At 38.8% G+C, this 18,828-nt stretch overlaps 1 protein-coding gene across 1 annotated transcript; it reads right to left on the bottom strand.

The window, feature by feature from the left end:
- Positions 1 to 8,745: 8,745 nt before the first annotated feature.
- Positions 8,746 to 12,805, bottom strand: LOC134291753 (uncharacterized). Its single transcript, XM_062859904.1, has 2 exons — positions 11,200 to 12,805; positions 8,746 to 11,168 (listed from the first exon to the last, which is right to left on the bottom strand). Exons 1-2 carry the CDS (start codon positions 11,392 to 11,394, stop codon positions 9,378 to 9,380), a joined length of 1,986 nt encoding a protein of 661 aa, XP_062715888.1. The 5' UTR covers positions 11,395 to 12,805; the 3' UTR covers positions 8,746 to 9,377.
- Positions 12,806 to 18,828: the final 6,023 nt, after the last annotated feature.

The following is an 18,828-nucleotide window of genomic DNA, read 5'->3' as shown; positions in this document are numbered from 1 at the left end:
ACCGTCGGACCACGAGCGTCCATCCATGGGACCCAGCGTCCAACTGCAGGCCGCGAGCGCACCATCGCCCTGCCGAATTGTCACCCGTCGGACCCCGAGCGTCCACCCTTTGGGACCCCAGTGTCCACTGCCGGCCGCGAGCGTACCATCGCCGCCTGTCGAATCATCCACGTCGGACTTCGAGAGTCCTCCTGCAGGTCGCGAGCGCATCATCGCCCTGCCGAATCATTCACCGTCGGACCCCCAGCGTCCACCAGAAGGATTCCAGCATCCGCCCGTAGGACCCCCAGCGTCTACTACCTGGCCGTAGCGCCTCATTATCGGACCGCCTGCGTCATCAATGAACCAAAGCACCAAACCGTAAGCAATCATCTCGACCAGCGTTGAAGCAAATCATCCATTGCCGAGACAGCCAACCGTCCAACCATCCCGTGATAAAGTGAAAAATTGAAGTCAATCAAATGCAAACCGAACCAACCGCACCACCAGAACGACATCGTCAAGCAAGCAAAACTACCTGGCTCGATTGCGAATCGTCATCGAAGAGCGAATCATCTTCTGGACCTACATCGGACTGCGAGCGCATCATCGCAGTCTGATCGAAACCCGATCGCAATCAGCCGAATCAGCCCATCCCGATCGTGCATACAGCGCCAGATGAAACGTCGTCGTCAGCCTGCCCGGCGCAGAAGATAATTTGAAAACGTGCGTTTTCGGGCGGGAGTATGTTGGCGCAGCACATGAACGGCGTCACCTAGGCACCCTAAGCAGCATCAGCGGCGCAGCGGCGTGCATTCAATTTGTGTCGTTTTGTCACCTCATTATTCTGCTGCTAGCAGCAAGCAGCCCAACGGCATTATCATTGCCGTTCTGGGCTGCGTGTTGCTAGCCTTTAGCGCAACGCACTTTTGTGCACATGTTATCTTTTGTCCGTACTATCGCTGCCGCTTATAAAAGCGGCAGCTCATCCTCAATGTAATTAGTTGTAAGCAAAGTACCACCACAGAGCAGGAGCACTGCCTCTCTGTGGTGCGCAATAAAACGTGATTGGTAGAAGTAGTTCGTCGTCTTCGCCTTATCCTCCGGGAGAAAAGACACAACGTAGGGGCCTATCAACCGCTGGACGAAACAATAGGTTATTATTTTGATTAGACCGGTGTACTTTTTGTTACAGTTTTAGTTATTTTAACATCATCCTGCATCTAGTTTATAACATAATAAGTTATATAAAAAATTCATATCATCACAACACAATGTGTTATAAACTTGATATATTTTTCTAGTCGGGACGTCTCACATATAAAAGTGTTGAAAGCTCTTTTAATATTTTGTCGCCATTCATGAAACATACTAAAACAAAAACTTTGATTAAAAAATGAAATATGTAATGAATTAATTTAACGGTATTCCCAACATTTTTTACATGTTTTCAACAAAAAGTCGAATATTTCCCAATATTATTTATAAAGAAGGAATCAAAAACAAGTACAAAATTTTCTGAGTTATTATGTTTAAATGTTAATGAAAAAACTACAACAAAAATATAAAAATGCAAACGTGAGTTAATCTTGAATTATAGATTTTTTAGAGACTGTATGTAGTATTTTTTTTTTGATAAATTTGTGAAGTAATTTTAGGAGAACTTAGAAGTGGTCTATTCACAGCGTAACAAAAATTAACTTTTGGTCTGTCTCAAGAGCAAACTTATGTGTCTCTGACAGATTTTGGGCCGCTGAATCCGAATCCGGGCTCAGATTTGCTCTAACACGTCACAATTTTGAGCTATACCTCAATTTATAGGGCAAAATATGCGATTTTGGGCTTTTTTGACTGCAAGCCATTAAGCATGAAAATATTTTTTTTTAAGCAATCAAAAGGTTAATTGGTCAATTAACATCTAAATTAACGACTCATGCAAAAAAAAAATCGTTTTACCAAATCGAATTTGATAGTTTTAAGCGATTTATGTTAAGTACGATATTTCCCATACAAGTCACCCTCCAAAAGTTGCATGCAAGTTTTCATACTAACATAAAAGGCTTAAATCTATCAAATTTGATTAGGTAAAACGAAATATTTTGTATGAGTCATTAATTTAGATGTTAATTGTCCAATTAACCTTTTGATTGCTTAAAAAATATATTTCCATGCTTAATGGCTTGCAGCCAAAAAAGCCCAAAATCGCATATTTTGCCCTATAAATTGAGGTATAGCACAAAATTGTGACGTGTTGGAGCAAATCTGAGACCGGATTCGAATTCAGCGGCCCAAAATCCTTCGGAGACACATAAGTTTGCTCTTGAGACAAAAAAATGTTGCGCTGTTAATAATTATTAATAATTGATTTATGGACAACTTCCGGCTATGCCATTTGGCCAGTATGAAAAACACATAAAAAACGAGAAGCATTTGAAGGCAAAGTTCGTTTAATTTAATGGTATATCTCTATGGAATCTTCCAAGTAGTTGTTCAATAAGTTGCAACTTATTTTTCAAAAGTTAGTGAGCCTTATGATTCGTTTGCTTTGCAACTCATATGCTAGTCTCAAATCACATAAAAAGGGAAATCTCGAGTTTGAGGATTTGGGTTAAGAATATGGAGGCTTGGAGATACTGAGAACGCCTCACAGTTGAATTTTGGAGTTTTAAAAAGATGATTTCACCATACAAATGGCTCAACTTTGGCTCTCCAGAACTCTTAGATTTCCCAACAAAACAACAATTATTTTACCTCATATGAAAGAACTACTCCTCATTTTTCGATTTCTTGCTTTGACTACACTGAGGCAAAAATACTTAGGAAGAACATTAGAACCCCTTATGATTTCGCGACACTACGATTATTGTTGAAAGACATACATTTCGCTTATGATTAGGAAGGGGAAAACCAATATCAAGTCACTTAACAATATCTTAAGTTTCTCTTATGAATATCGTTGGATCAAAATTATTACTATCGTACGTTTGCTCTTATTGGATTCAACATCGAAAACTTATGGAAATCAATATTATCAATTATGAATATCATGCCGCAAATGGGATAATATTCGTATTTATAATTTATGGATTTTTGGTGAATTAATTTTATTTAATCATGGCATGTCATGTTTCTTGAATTATCTTGTAAGTAAAACGGTCGATTTCTCCTCATGGGTAACTTGAAATAAAAATACATTCATGGATGCAATTTGCATGGATGGCTAGCAATCTGTTAAAAAGCACTTCCTTCCTTTCACTTTAAATTCAAAAAATAAACTTGCATCTTTTCACTTTTATTAAAACGAGAAAAACGATTGAAAGGCCGATCGTGTAACTTACGTAATTCAAAATTCGTCGTTATATTCGAAGGGAGTATCGAAACTTGGGAAATTAAAATAATTTGATTTTGTGTCCGATAGTTCCGAAAACAGATCTGCGAGTAATGGTTGTTCGTCCAAAACGCAGCTTATTGGAATTCATACCATCACTGTTACAATTTTCATAGATTTCAGTTATGATTTTTTCACAACCATGCCGCTTATATCAATCATAAGTTGTAGCTATGGAACGCGTCTAAAGTCAATAAGCGAGTGTTGAAATAGAAAAATCGTCCGTTCATAAGTTCCGAGTTATGAAATTCCTAAGTGTTTTTGCCTCAGTGTATACCTAGACAAATCGGAAATAAAAATTACACAGCGTAACAAAAATTACCGTTTGGTCTGTCTCAAGAGCAATCTTATGTGTTTCTGACAGATTTTGGGCTGCTGAATCCGAATCCTGGCTCAGATTTGTTCGAGCACGTCACAATTTTGAGCTATACCTCAATTTATAGGGCAAAATATGCGATTTTGGTTTTTTTGACTGCAAGCCATTAAGCATGAAAATATATTTTTTAACCAATCAAAGGATAAATTGGTCAATTAACATCTAAATCAACGACTCATGCAAAATATTTCGTTTTACCAAATCGAATTTGATAGTTTTAAGCAATTTATGTTAGCTACGATATTTCCCATACAAGTCACCCTCCAAAAGTTGTATGCAAGTTTACGTACTAACATAAAATTCTTAAGGACAGACTTGTTAGAGTCCCAAAATGGCCGCCACAATGGCCGACTTTGCCACCTATTCATGATTTCGAGGGCACAAATCTCTTCGTAAACAAAACCAGCGCACCTGATCTTCTTATTTTAAGCTTATCACAAGTGAGCAAGAACAGAATTCAATTCCAAACCGATTGACTTGAATTGTTGCACATCTAGATAATATGTGTATCTGATCGTGTCTCAAAAATCAAGTCAATCGGTTCTAAATTGACTGAGTCTATACACAAGTGCCCAAAATAGGTAATCCTGCCCAAATGATTCCAGACCCTATGCTGCTGGAACTTATAAAGCAATTTTACAATCGTGGAGGACATTATTGAGCTTGAAATTAAGATTTTACTACATGACAAATTCAATTAATTTCATAAAAGTGTCTTCAATAGTAATGCCCCCACATACACATTCTGTATTGTGAAACTAACTAAAATGAGATGAAAGCAACAGTGCTTGTACGATTACTAATAGTAAATGGGGAGTGTTCTCATTTTTGGTTTGCATTTTTTTATGGTTGTATTGTTTTGAACAGTCGTGAACTCAAACCATGTTTTCTGCGCAATGCCAGCTTCAATTCATTGTATTGAAATAAGTTTGTTTTATTTTTGTTTTCAATTTTACCACCTTGGTATGGCTAGGAGGTTCTTCGAAACATTAAGTGAATATAGACAACCCACGAAAACACTGGAAACGTTTTTTTTTGTAATGATCGCAAAATATAAATGTATTACACCTCGTCCTTTTTTTACGTCCATGTATGGCTAAGCGACAAAAAATTCTACCGCCAAGACAATGAGCAAACTCAACATTTTTATATTTTTAAAAACATCTCCGTAATTAGAAGAAGTGTACAAAAATATAAAAATGTCTATTTTAATTATTATTTTGGCAGTAGAATTTTATTTCGCTAAGCCAATAGTGGACGTAAAATGAGGTTTAGGTGTAGATTTTATTTTTATTTTTACACAGGCTTACCACGTTAGTAATTTGAAAGATCGACCGGATTTTCTTCTCGAAAATTTGAATTCAATTATTTAGATCATAAGTGTAGCATTTCGAAGTTATGTTGTCATGATTAGATAAGGATAGGGGCTTGCTTTTTGTGATTGAATTAAGAGAAAACTTCAAGGATTTGAATGTCAATATTTGTCATATTTGATTCTTCCCGGATATGTATCAATGAAATGGAATGTCGTAATAGGCTGAAATTTTGACTAGTTATTTATCAAAGTTACTTCTCAGATCTGTGAAAATTTTAGCGGTGCACAAAATTGCATTTCAAAGATATTGTATTTCAAAAGTGTTTATGATGATTTCTAAAGCTCGTGTCAAACCTTCAAAAATGATTAAAATTCAAACTCATCTCAAAAAGTTTCTAGGGGTGCTCCAACAGATTTGAAAATGGCATTTTTCTTCATTTTTCATGTGCTTTTATGCCCTACTAATGGGGTCTCTGATCACGGCAAAAGTTTTTTTTGTCGAACAGTGTTATTACCTTTTTATACCATTTACTATATTTTATTACAATAATTTCCATTATTGATTATATATCAGCTGTCGCGTTTTCATTCTATAACTTTGATAATTCTCTATCCGTCTCTACTTTACCATCTAGGTAATAAAAAGGCTCGCCAGCGATTAATATTTTTCAAATTATCTACAAATTGATATCTGATTTCAGTTCGCTACATTAAATTTCTTTACACTATATGTCACCATTCGATTATATTGAGCATACCCTATTTCATTACAATAAATTATACTATGGACTATATACCAAACTATATGGAGTTAGGAGGGTGCATCAGAGCATCATTGGAATTGTAACTGTACGACGGAGTGGTTGCCAACCGGAGTGTGGTGAGAAATACCTGTAATATCCTTGTAGATGGGTTCTTCTATCGCAACAGTAGCAATGCGATATGACGCGCCCATCTTGTGACAAACCATTCCGTAGAAAGCTTGACAAGTGATGTGAAAATCGTTATTCACCCTGTTGGATCATACTGTTGGAAGGAGATTCTTATAAACCCGCGGTTTTCGCGTAAGTGTATCTACTAACGGGTCCGCCCCCCTTTTGGACCTCATACAGTGATTGATTATATATCATCTATCGTGTTGTCATTTTGGTACTATAATAATGTTCTACCCTACCATCTAGGACGTAAAATTCCTCGTCACCCAAAAAATATTCATTTACTTCATCTACAATTCATATCCTTTTTTCGCTACATTACATTACATTTCATTATTATATTTTTTAATTATACCATATTTCAAGATTATATTTCATCTTAAATTTCCTTTAAATATTATATTCTAATCATTACCTTACCTTACCGGTCAGGCTAAGGCCGGGGTGGCCTCTGCTGTACATAGTAGCCGCCTCCATTCCACTCGGTCCATGGCACAGTGGCGGGCCTCCATACAAAGGTCGGACAAAACCTCAAATGTTAACCGAAATGGCTAAAATTCACAGGTTATGATGATTTGAGTGCCTTAAATCTATTTCTGTTATGGAACTTTTCATGAATTTTGGTTTTACTATACTAGGGTGGTTCAAAATTTTAAAATCTACTGATTATGGGAAGCATGTAAAAAGTTATCGATAATAAGCTATTACGATGCGTTTTTGAACGTAGATTTTGAATATCCTTTTAATTTGGGGGTTCTTAAATCATGTATTGGTATTTAAATTAAATATAATTATGTATTTTTGCTGTTAGGGTGGTCCAAAATCTTCAAAACTACATAAATCATTAGAAAAATTCGATTACCTACGTTTTCTTTCAATGGATCAATTCTGATACAAACCAACATTGACTGACAGGATGTGGTCTATTCTCAGTGACCGTCCATAGACCACGTTACGTTTTACGGAGGGCACACGGAAGTAAGTTAACGATTTAAAATGGGGTCAAATGGCCTCATATAGTGAACTGCGTAAATTTGAACTTCTTTTTATCAAATCTCGTTTCAATGACTTAATATGTGCTCGTCCGAGTTTGGGTTGTAGTGTACATTGATCTCTGTTATCACTTGTCGAAGCAACCAAAACAGCCATATCTATAAAGAAATGGCAATACATATTCGCCGTATTTAATGGAGTTGTTGATAACGATAATCAGAGATCGAAAATCATATTGATGAACAGTAGAGTTTCAACAAATATTTTCAAAATCTTTATAACTCTGTGTGTCGTTAAGTAGAAATGTGGTCCACGAAATCGCATGAATAACATACAATAAAACATAAGTTTTAAGAAAATATATATAAGGTGTTTCACTCAAGAGCGTAAAATGTTCGTTTTATAAAATTGCGATTAAAATAACCAAAGATTGCCTTGGTTGTCGCGTTGTTATCGCGAAAAAAATGTAACGTGGCGTTTTCGCCGTTTAGTGAATTATTTTTATATTTTATAGATGACAGCTGCTTTGAACTGTAGCGATGTGCATTGTGCGTGTAAAGGAGAAACGCGTACATGTCGATGAATTTGTGTCACCATATGTTGAAACAACGATAAAAGTCGTGAATAGATTGCTTCCAAGCTTTTTGAGCAATTCTAACGATTAAGATGACATTGTATCGAAGAAACGACCAGTTTAATGAAAACAAAGACCAATTGTTTGTAGTTATTGTTTCATGTTTTTCACAATTGGTTTTTTTTAAGAGGCGATGGAACCTAGAGGTTTAAAATCTCTATAATGAAAAAACGTTTTTTGCATTTATTTTTATGGTTAAAAGAGTTAGTTGTATTTGGTAAAGCAACACCATCTTTAACAATCGGGATGTAGATAGTGTCTTAGTAAATAAAGGCCTTATCATCACTTCCCTCTCCTCCAACTCAATGTTTTTTAACTGAAACACCCATCTTGTTGTGAGTTTCTGTCCAAAAATAAAATAATATTGAAAAAAAAAATAAAAAAAATGTCAGACTGTGACCATTACGTTATCAATCAATCCACCCCCCCCCCCCCTAATTCCGCTCCCCCTCCCTCTATCATCCATGCCTTAGTGAAGGCCTCTTACTAGAATGAGGATTATCTGAAGTGAAATTGAATTATGTGAAGATAAAATATAAACTTCAAACAATATCACTTCCTCCGCAACCATGCGGCTCCATTGTGGCCTGACAGAAAAAAAAAATTGTTTTCGTGCTTAGCGCAAAAATGCGCAAACAGTGACCTATATAGCTAAAAACTAGACAAAATTGCACGTCAGATTCGGGATACGGCGTTGTTTTCTGATGTTTCCTAAACAAGTACTGAATCTCCTTAATACGAAGTTTTTCTTCAAAATTTCATAAAAGTCAATATTTTTGCATATTGTAGAAACATAATAACTTTGTGATTAGATTCCAAACAAACCCTGAAATGTAATGGTTGTTTATACCCAAAAGCACCAAAAATATTGCCACATTATCCATGTCTTCCTGAGTTTTACAACGAGCTCATAAAGAAAGCTCATAAAATAAAGGCAAATAACACTAGTAAAGTACCACACAAAACCTCAACTTTGAAAAAATCTTCAAGACTCAATTTTTGACAAAATGACTTGAAAATTTGGGGTTTTCTTAGTTGAAGTATCTGTAATAGAAGAAAAATATTAGAAAAATAAAAAAATGAAGTCGATTTTTGAGGTTTTGTCCGGCTTCCGGCCACTGTGCATGGCTGTTTGTCTCCAGTTCCGCGCTCTGCGTAGGGTCCGCAGATCGTCCTCCACTTGGTCGACCCACCTAGCTCGCTGCGCTCCACGTCTTCTTGTACCGGTCGGATGACTCTCGAGAACCATTTTAGTCGGGTTGCTATCCGACATCCTGATGACGTGACCCGCCCACCGTAGCCTCCCGATTTTCGCGGTATGGACGATGGTTGGTTCTCCCAGCAGCTGATGCAGCTCGTGGTTCATTCGCCTTCTCCAAGTCCCGTCTTCCATCTGCACTCCGCCGTAGATGGTACGCAGCAACTTCCGTTCGAAAACTCCAAGGGCGCGTTGGTCCTCTGCACGTAGGGTCCATGTTTCGTGCCCATAGAGGACGACCGGTCTAATCAACGTTTTGTAGATGGTTAACTTCGTGTTACGGCGAACTTTATTCGATCGTAGAGTTCTGCGGAGTCCACGGTAGGCACGATTTCCTGCCACAATGCGCCTCTGAATTTCTCTGCTGGTGTCGTTGTCGTCGGTCACCAGTGAGCCCAAGTACACGAATTCTTCAACCGCCTCGATTTCATCACCGTCGATATGAATTCGGGGTGGCGGGCGCGGTGATTCCTCCCTGGAGCCCTTTGCCATCATGCACCTACTTTATCTTCGACACATTAATGACTAATCCGATTCGCCTGGCTTCCCTCTTTAGTCGGATGTACGTTTCCGCCATCGTCTCAAATTTACGAGCAATAATATCAATATCATCGGCGAAACCAAGCAGCTGAACGGACTTCGTGAAAATCGTCCCACTCGTGTTTATCCCCGCTCTTCTTATTACACCCTCCAAAGCAATGTTGAACAGCAAGCACGAAAGACCATCACCTTGCCGTAACCCTCTGCGAGATTCGAAGGGACTCGAGAGTGTCCCTGATACTCGAACTACGCACATCACTCGATCCATCGTCGCCTTGTTCAACCGTATCAGTTTATCCGGGAATCCGTATTCGTGCATAATCTGCCATAGCTGTTCTCGATCGATTGTATCATACGCCGATTTGAAATCGATGAACAAGTGATGTGTGGGCACGTTGTATTCGCGGCATTTCTGCAACACCTGGCGGATGGCGAACATCTGGTCCGTTGTAGCGCGTTCACCCATGAATCCAGCCTGATATTGCCCCACGAACTCTCTTGCAATCGGTGATAGACGGCGGCATAAAATTTGGGAGAGTATCTTGTAGGCAGCGCTCAGTAGTGTGATCGCGCGGTAGTTTCCGCAATCCAACTTGTCGCCCTTTTTGTAAATAAGACACACGATACCTTCCATCCATTCCTCCGGTAATACTTCCTCCTCCCAAATCTTGGTAATGACCCAGTGTAGTGCTCTCACCAGTGCTTCTCCACCGTATTTTAGAAGCTCGCTTGGTAGTTGATCTGCTCCAGCGGCTTTGTTGTTTTTCAACCGGCCAACCTCCTCCTCAATCTCTTGAAGGTCAGGGGCCGGAAGTCTTTCGTCCTGTGCACATACTCCTAGATCTGTTACCACGCCACCTTCGGTACTTGCAACGTCGCCATTGAGGTGCTCATCGTAATGCTGCCGCCACCTCTCGACCACCTCACGCTCGCTCGTGAGAATATTCCCGTGATTATCTCGGCACATGTCGGCTTGTGGCACAAAGCCTCTGCGCGAGCGGTTCAGCTTCTCGTAGAACTTTCGTGTGTCCTTAGCGCGGTACAGCTCTTCCATCGCTTCGCGATCTCGTTCTTCCTGCTGGCGCTTCATCATCCGGAAGACTGAGTTCTGCCTGTTCCGCGCCTGTTTGTAACGTGCCCCATTCGCTCTCGTACGGTGTTGCAGCATTCTCGCCCATGCTGCATTCTTCTCTTTTTTCAACTGTTCACATTCGCCGTCGTACCAGTCGTTTCTGTGATTCGGAGTCGCGAAGCCTAGTGCTGTAGCCGAGGTACTACCTATGGCGGATCGGATGTCCCTCCAGCCATCCTCAAGTGTAGCTGCGCCAAGCTGCTCTTCCGTTGGTAGGGCCACTGCTAACTGCTGCGCGTAGTCTTGAGCCACTTCTACGTTACGAAGTTGCTCGATGTTGAGCCGCGGCGTTCGACTTCGACGCGTGGTGATAACTGTCGAAAGTTTTGAGCGCATGCATACAGCGACTAAGTAGTGATCCGAATCTATATTCGCACTGCGGTATGTGCGGACGTTGGTTATATCCGAGAAGAATTTACCGTCGATTAGAACGTGGTCGATTTGGTTTTCTGTTTGTTGGTCGGGTGATCTCCAGGTGGCTTTGTGGATATCTTTGCGGGGAAAGAAGGTGCTTCGGACTACCATACCACGGGAGGCTGCAAAGTTTACGCATCGCTGGCCGTTATCATTCGATACGGCGTGTAGGCTGTTTCGCCCGATTACCGGTCTGTACATTTCCTCCCTTCCTACCGTTCATGTCGCCGACAACGATTTTCACGTCACGCGGCGAGCAACCATCGTATGTTTGCTCTAACTGCGCGTAGAACGCTTCTTTCTCGTCATCGGGTCTCCCTTCGTGTGGGCAGTGGACGTTGATGATGCTGTAGTTGAAGAAACGGCCCTTAACTCTCAACATGCACATCCTTGCGTTGATCGGCTGCCACCCGCTCACACGTTGTCGCATCTTGCCCAACACTATAAATCCTGTTCCCAGTTCATTGGTGGTGCCACAGCTTTGGTAGAAGGTAGCCGCTCGATGCCCGCTTTTCCACACTTTCTGTCCAGTCCAACAAAGTTCCTGCAACGCCACGATGTCGAAGTTGCGGGGATGTAGTTCGTCGTAGATTATCCTGTCACATCCTGCGAAACCTAGTGATTTGCAATTCCATGTTCCAAGTTTCCAATCGTAGTCCTTATTTCGTCGCGTGGGTCTTTGCCGATTGTATCGAGTCGTATTTTCTCCTATGTTATTCGCAATGGGGATTTTTACGGGTGGCTTATTGGGCCTACGCCAACACTCCTGTCTCGCCGGAGGGCCATCGTGCCAGTTCTGTTTAACGTCCCAACCAACACTGGGACGACCACGCTGATGGGGCTACCACCTTGGATCTAGCTGGGCGTGGTGAAGCGTTTCTTACTCAGCCGCTGGATGCCAGAACAGACGCTGTTTGAGCCGCACCTCCTTGGTGAACAGACACTATTCTAATCATTGTATAACCATATAACTATATCGGGTTGGGAGGGTGCATCAGGGCATCATTGAAGTTGAAACTGTACGACGGAGTGGATTGCCAGCCGGAGTGTGGTGAGAAGTAACTATAACATCCTTGTAGATGGGTTCTTCTATCCCAACAGTTGCAATGGATTTGACGCGCCCTTCTTGTGACAAACCATCCCGTAGAAAACTTAACAAGTAATGTAAATTTCATTATTCACCCTGTTGGAAGGAGATTCTCTTAAACACGCGGATGTCGCGTAAGTGTCTCTACTTACGGGTCCGCCACACCCCCTTTTGGCCCTTCATACAGCGGTATGTTGAAGTCAGGGTGGTAATGAAATTGAACTTTACTGTTAAGTGGAACTGCATGCAGAGCAAGACTCAAGCTAGGATGGTGGCTACCAACATACATACATACATACATCACAAGTGAGCAAGAACAGAATAATAAAATTCTTTGTTGTGTAAAGCTTGCTTCTTGAGATTTGTGCGTTTGAAGTTTTGTTGCACTGTTGAAGCGGGATGTCAAGACGTTTGTCCTTAAATCTATTGAATTTGATTTGGTAAAGCAAAATATTTTGCATAGTCATTAATTTAGATGTTAATTGATCAATTTATCCTTTGATTGTTTAAAAAATATATTTCAATGCTTAATGGCTTGCAGTCGAAAAAGCCCAAAATCGCACATTTTGCCCTATAAATTGAGGTATAGCTCAAAATTGTGACGTGCTGGGGCAAATCTGAGCCCGGATTCGGATTCAGCAGCCAAAAATCTGTCAAAGACACATAAATTTGCTCTTGAGACAAAAAAATGTTGCGCTGTGTTATGCGACAGAAATTTGTTTCATGTTTTACGGTTTTTGTCCACTTTTTGTTTACCTTGTTGTGATAAATGTCACAGGCAACATAAACAAAAGTTTGTTTACACACAAACGAATATAAGTAATAGCTGAATTATTGAAACAGTTTACATCACGGTGTAGCATTTATCTGTGAGGACACTTTTATGTTTCTAGTTCAAAACCGAATTAGCGACATTTTTTCTTTTACTTCCGCTGCTTTTGCTTTGCGTTAAACACAATGTCGGAAGTGGTGCGCTGTATTGTACACCTGGTACTCTATACAGCGCCCCACTTCCGACATTGTGTTTAACGCAAGGCAAAAGCAGCGGAAGTAAAAGAAAAAATGTCGCTAATTCGGTTTTGAACTGGAAACATAATATAACGTCATGCTCGATTGGCTCCGGTCGAAAGTGACAGTCCGCCAGACTAGGGACTCTAGGGTTGAGAGGTTACCAGCATACTCGTCATCGTCTCGTTAGATCTCATTCGGAAGCAACCTGCAAGTGAAGAAAGATTGATCCTGTAAAGAGAAAGAAATAAAGTTAGAAAGTTAGTAGTAAAGTGGTGAAGTTGTAATAAAGTGAAGTTATTCTGCAATATAGAAGTAGTGTGGTGATTTGTGAGAAACACTTTCCCTCCTCTGTGGCTGCTGCCAATGATAGTGAGCCATAATTCCGCGGCCCGTGGGGTAAAAGCGTAAAAATTGAATCGGTGGAGGATGAAGTACCCAACTTCAAGCTCAATCAAGAGGGGCAGATTTCCCTACCGCTCATATTAGTGTTCGCTGATGACATTATCGTTATCGCCGAAACTGTGGAGGACCTAGAATTGTTTGAAGGAGTTTGTCGGGCTTAACGGGTCTAGGGAGAGCTTGGATCCCACCACCCCCCCAAAATCCGAATAGACCCCCCCCCCTAGAAAATCTTCAAATTACACTGCGAAGCCTCCCTGGATATTGAAATTGCCTCTTAAACTTCCTCAAAAATTGTATCCTGGTATTTCTCCTCCTGACCTTCCTCCAGGAATTACAGCTGGGATTCCACCAGCAAATTTTGCATCGGTTCTTTAGGCAATTCATCCTAGGTCTCTTCCAGAAATTCTTTTGGGGATTTCTCTTGGAAATCTTCCCCCAGGAATTCCAACTGACAGAATCTCAATAGAAAACTCTAGAGAACATTTCCACCAGGGATGGTAGCTTGGATGGTAGTGTGAAGTGGGCGATGGATTTTCACGAAAATTGTTCTAAATGTTACGTCTGTTTGTCTGTAGTATTAGCGTCCAAAATAACTGTGCAAAATTTGGAAGCGATTGGTTGCGTCATTCCGCATTGCTTTTGAAATTTGTATGGAAGTTAGTATGCGAAAACGTACATTTTTGCATTTTAGTCATGAGTTGATTTCTTTTGTCTAATACCATGTAACTAATGACGTTAAAGTATACTTAGCCTAGGATATGCCAAAAAACTTTTCCGAAGACCGCAAAGTGATCCGGCGCTTGTGGAAAAAGTTATTCGCTTAGTAACTTAGGCCAAAAATTGAGATTTTATTATTGATGTTATTCCTTTACATGTTGAAGGATAACCCTCTTCGTGCATTAGGGTCATTATGACCCCTGAACGTGCACTAGGTCAGCGAGGTGCGCGCAAGCTAATGCACGAAGAAGTTAAGCATCACCGGGCAATCTGCATGTTATATTTTTTCACAAATGTCGGATTACTTTTCCGAAGACCGCATGAAAAGTTTTTCATGTTTTTCTATGAATCAAAATTGTAAGAAAACGATAAGAGATAGAAGTTTGGCGTCAAAGAACGAATTGTAGAGTGGAACAAGGGCCAAAACTTTGCCAAAGAAAGAATTTTAATTTATTACGTATGTTTCAAAGATAATTGACATAAACAAATTAAAACACGCTATTTTTAGCTATTTTGCTCTAGAAAACTTAGTTATTTAACTAAACCAATCGACTCAAAGATGCCATTTGTTAGAAAATTCAATAATCTTTCGAATAAGGGCAAAAAAACTGCGATAAGTTTGACCATTTTAAAGTTATAGCCAGTTAAGGCAATAAGAGTTAAAACATGGGGTGTTCAATAACTACGTAACGGTTGAGATTTGACCATATGCGTAGAACAATTTTTTTCACCATTTATGGTCCTCTATCACCCTTTAAAAAGTTTGCACTCATGAACCTAACACCCTGTATATAATAGCTTTAAGAACAAAACATGATTTCTCAAACTATAATTTTGTATTTTTGTGCTAGTCAAGATTTCAACGAACAAATTATTTTTTTTTCTCATGAAATAATCGGCCCTGTAAACAAAATTTAAAAAAAACTTTTGAAATAAGTTTATGATGCTAATTTCTCTGGAAGACACTTTCGTTGTTTTCGAATGAGACTGATATTTGCAATACCTGACCCCGTATCAGCATCACGAGGAACGTGTGAGTCAGAGAAACAAACGGACCAACCACTCAAGACAAATGGAACTTACTTTCACGTTGAATTGCGTTTAGTAGCGTTTTGTTGGTTCGCTTTTAACGCGTGTTTCGCTATGTACGCTTTTTATGGTATTGCTTATTTTATAGTACTACATAGAAGTACACAACACGACTGACCATGATAAATAATACTGGATACTGGAAGTTCCCCTTAGAAGCCGAGAAGTTGAAAATGATTTTGTTCTAAAATTGTTCTCTTGTGATTTGCTGACATTCTTTTTTTTTATTGCAGAACCGTTGGATATTTTTTTGCAAATAAGTTGTAAATGATAAACAGAGTAATTTAATTCATTTCGAGATCTATAATAATGTAACCCACTGAATAGAATTTTTTTTTTTTTTTTTTAATAATTCAAAATCAAATTGGATGGAAACCGATTTAAATCGGGTACCACTCTTCTGAGAAGACATCTTTTACAGGAGATTCCATTTAATTGAATAAATTTTAAATCTCATCAAGGTCGCAGCTGCAGCAACCTTGTCAGCGAATCATAACAGCGCAGCTTTCCGGGAAATTCATATTCATACGAAATCTGCCGCACTTCTACCGTTGCACATTGGGCAAAATCAAGCCCAAAGGTGGAAGAAATTAATAACTTTCTTAATACAAGACCATATGTGATCATTAATGGCTTAATCGAAAGCAAATTTTCTCAAGAATTGGTTGGTGGATGATTCATGTACGGGCAACTTCTCTAAAGCGAGTTATAGAGCCCGTTTTACCCCAGTTCCCCCTAAAATTTATGAATTTCCGTTATTTTACGGCACTTGTTATGATTTTAATGATTATTTCGCTGGGATACCATCGCCCCACTCCCATTGAGTAACGTTACATACAAAAAGTTATTAAAATGTTGGAATTTTAGGGTATTGTGGGGTCGATTAGGCAATGGTATATTTTCAAGGTAGAAATTCATTTTTTATTTTTATTTATGATTTTTTACGTGACAATTACTAAATAAATGATCGAATATACATGGTTTATTCCTAAAGAAACCATTTTTGGCGAGTTTGATTTTAAATTATTGGTTATATTTAAGTTTTCCGGCATACAAATATGAGTAGTTCCCATCCTTATACCACCGATTCCAAACATTTCCAAACGATGAGCCATTGCTTATATACTCCAAAAATATCCTAAATGTTGTTTGCGCATAGCCCCATAGACGGGAGGTGACGGCAGCATATAGTTTTAGAGCTTAGTTTACTCAAACTCCCCTATACACTTATTTTTTATTGTTTTTAAATTAAAACAACTTTAACTTGAAACTTCTATGCATGATATGAGTTAATATTGATGAAGAGCTAATCAGTTATATCTCTGCATCCTATGAAATTTGGAAATTTAGGGTACAATGGGGTTAAATGAAAAAAAAAACATTCAAAAAGCTTGAATGACCATATAAGTTGACAAATAGCATGTTTGGCAGATAATTCCTATACAAATGATTCTTGTACTTACGACATTGCTTCGGCGGGGTGTAAAGTCTGTTGCACCCCAATTTCCCTAAAAGTATAATCAAATTGTTCCATTGCAGTTAATATAACATATCATTTATATTATAACATTCTGATTCAAATGAGTATACATGAAAGATGTTAAAAATATGACGTTTGGGGGATAATGGTGCAAAATATGCTGTTGCTTATTTCTCGGAATTTTGGTATTGAAGATGTTGAAATTTATAATCAATACGTGAAATAAAATTTAAAATCCATGTCGCACACTTCCATTATTAATCAATCCAAGCATTTCATGATGAAGAGCTGTAGATTGAATTTGAGAATATCCAAACTGCTGCTTGCCGATAGACTTTATGGGGGTTGTAGTAACACATTGTAGTAAAAAGTCTCCAAAATGCATTCGTTATATTTTTGTTAACGAAATAGCAACTTAATCATCAAATAGGTATTTATTTTGTTTTGCTATACACTAATAATATAACAGTTTTATTCCACTTTGCCAAGTACACTACCCGGCATAAGTATATACTCAAAAAATGTATTGCATCAATATTGTATCGCATTTACTCACCTTGATATCTCCAATATCTTACAAAGATGCTGTCTTCATCAATGTTATTCAGAAGCCCCCCCCCCTTTTCTGAAAGCAGCATTTTTGTAGGTGTTCTGGTTTTAGAGATATCGATGTAAGTTAGAGTGATTCAATATTATTGCAATACTTTTTGTGAGTCTCTACTTATGACGAATAGTGTATGTCTTTTTATAATAGATACTAGATTTCCTAAGCACATCTCTTTGAACATCTGATCATAATCGAAGTCACCTTCATCTGGCGTTGCGTTCATTGAAGTAGAATCTTCCCGTTTGTGGTGGTATACAATTTCATTGTTTTTATAAAGCCATACTGCCATTATATTTGACGAATTTTGCTCTGGGGATGATTTCCATGCCAGATGTTCTCGAACAAACTTATGTCGTATATGCAGTCTTTCGCCTGCTTGTTCGCTAACGAAGATCAGTGGTGGATATGGTCAATGCAAAAGAAAAGTTTAGTAATTAATCAAGTTCAATTGCACAAAAAAAAACAAAACTCTTCAGGTTAGATATGAATTCCTCAAGATGTTGGTATTGACTTGATTTTTTGTATTCGCCTAAATAGATACTTTGCTGTACTGCCCATAACTGCATATTTGTAACATTTGCATATTTTGCTGGTATTGAGTTAATATCGGGGATCATCATCAAATCACAAGTGCTTTCTACCACCTGAATAAAAAAATCAAGTTTGTTCTAGGATTTATGAAAAAAATACCAAGTCATTTTGTCTCATTGAGCAATGTGACCGCATAACAGTCACACTAGGAAAACAGATTGGCTTTAAAGCGTGACATCAATCATAATGAGGTTCGATTTATTTTTTGACAATTCTCCCAGCATACAGGAACTGCTGTAGAAAATTTGATTGCTATACGACTGATGACAAATTTATGAGAAATTTTTAAAATTTTGATTCATTCCTATACTATTCAAAGTTGCAACTTTGGGTTCCATTTTCTCCAATGCCTACTTTTGTCGAATGTTACTGTTATGCGGTTATGGGCTGTGTACGTACTGTGCAAAATCGGATACCCTGTCCAAATAGTCTTGCACCTTACATTACATACACTCAATTCTTTCTTTGCACGGGTTGTTTTTCGACATAACTCAATCAATTTTTAATCAATCCACATTAAAATTGACGGTCAGTACTATCTGTATACGAAAAATAAAGTCAATCAACGCATTGACACATATCAATTCTGAGGAAATGCTGTCGTTTATTTGACATTATGTCAAGGGAATTTCAATAATGCCAAACCCCGGATCGACAAAAAATCGAACCCAACACTCTCAGCATGGTTTTGCTGAATACTCGCACGTTTAGCGCTTCGGCTATATGTGTTCTACCTGTGCATCAATCAGCCATTAAGAAACTTGTATGTATATTATCTTTCAAACAAATTATTTGTCAACTTATATGGTCATTCAAGCTTTTTAATTGTTTTTTTTTTTTCATTTAACCCCATTGTACCCTAAATTTCCAAATTTCATAG

This window comes from Aedes albopictus, chromosome 3 (genome assembly GCF_035046485.1).
Source record: "Aedes albopictus strain Foshan chromosome 3, AalbF5, whole genome shotgun sequence".
NCBI classification, from domain to species: Eukaryota; Metazoa; Arthropoda; class Insecta; order Diptera; family Culicidae; genus Aedes; species Aedes albopictus.
The sequence above is the reverse complement of the archived record's forward strand: the minus strand, read 5'-3'. Positions and strand labels throughout refer to the sequence as shown.

Excerpts from the sequence above, each read along its gene's own strand:
- LOC134291753 (XM_062859904.1), bottom strand. The coding sequence starts at position 11,394 with ATGCGACAACGTGTGAGCGGGTGGCAGCCGATCAACGCAAGGATGTGC. Across the intron at positions 11,169-11,199 it reads CGCCGCGTGACGTGAAAATC|GAAATGTACAGACCGGTAAT; the intron begins GTTGTCGGCGAC and ends GTAGGAAGGGAG.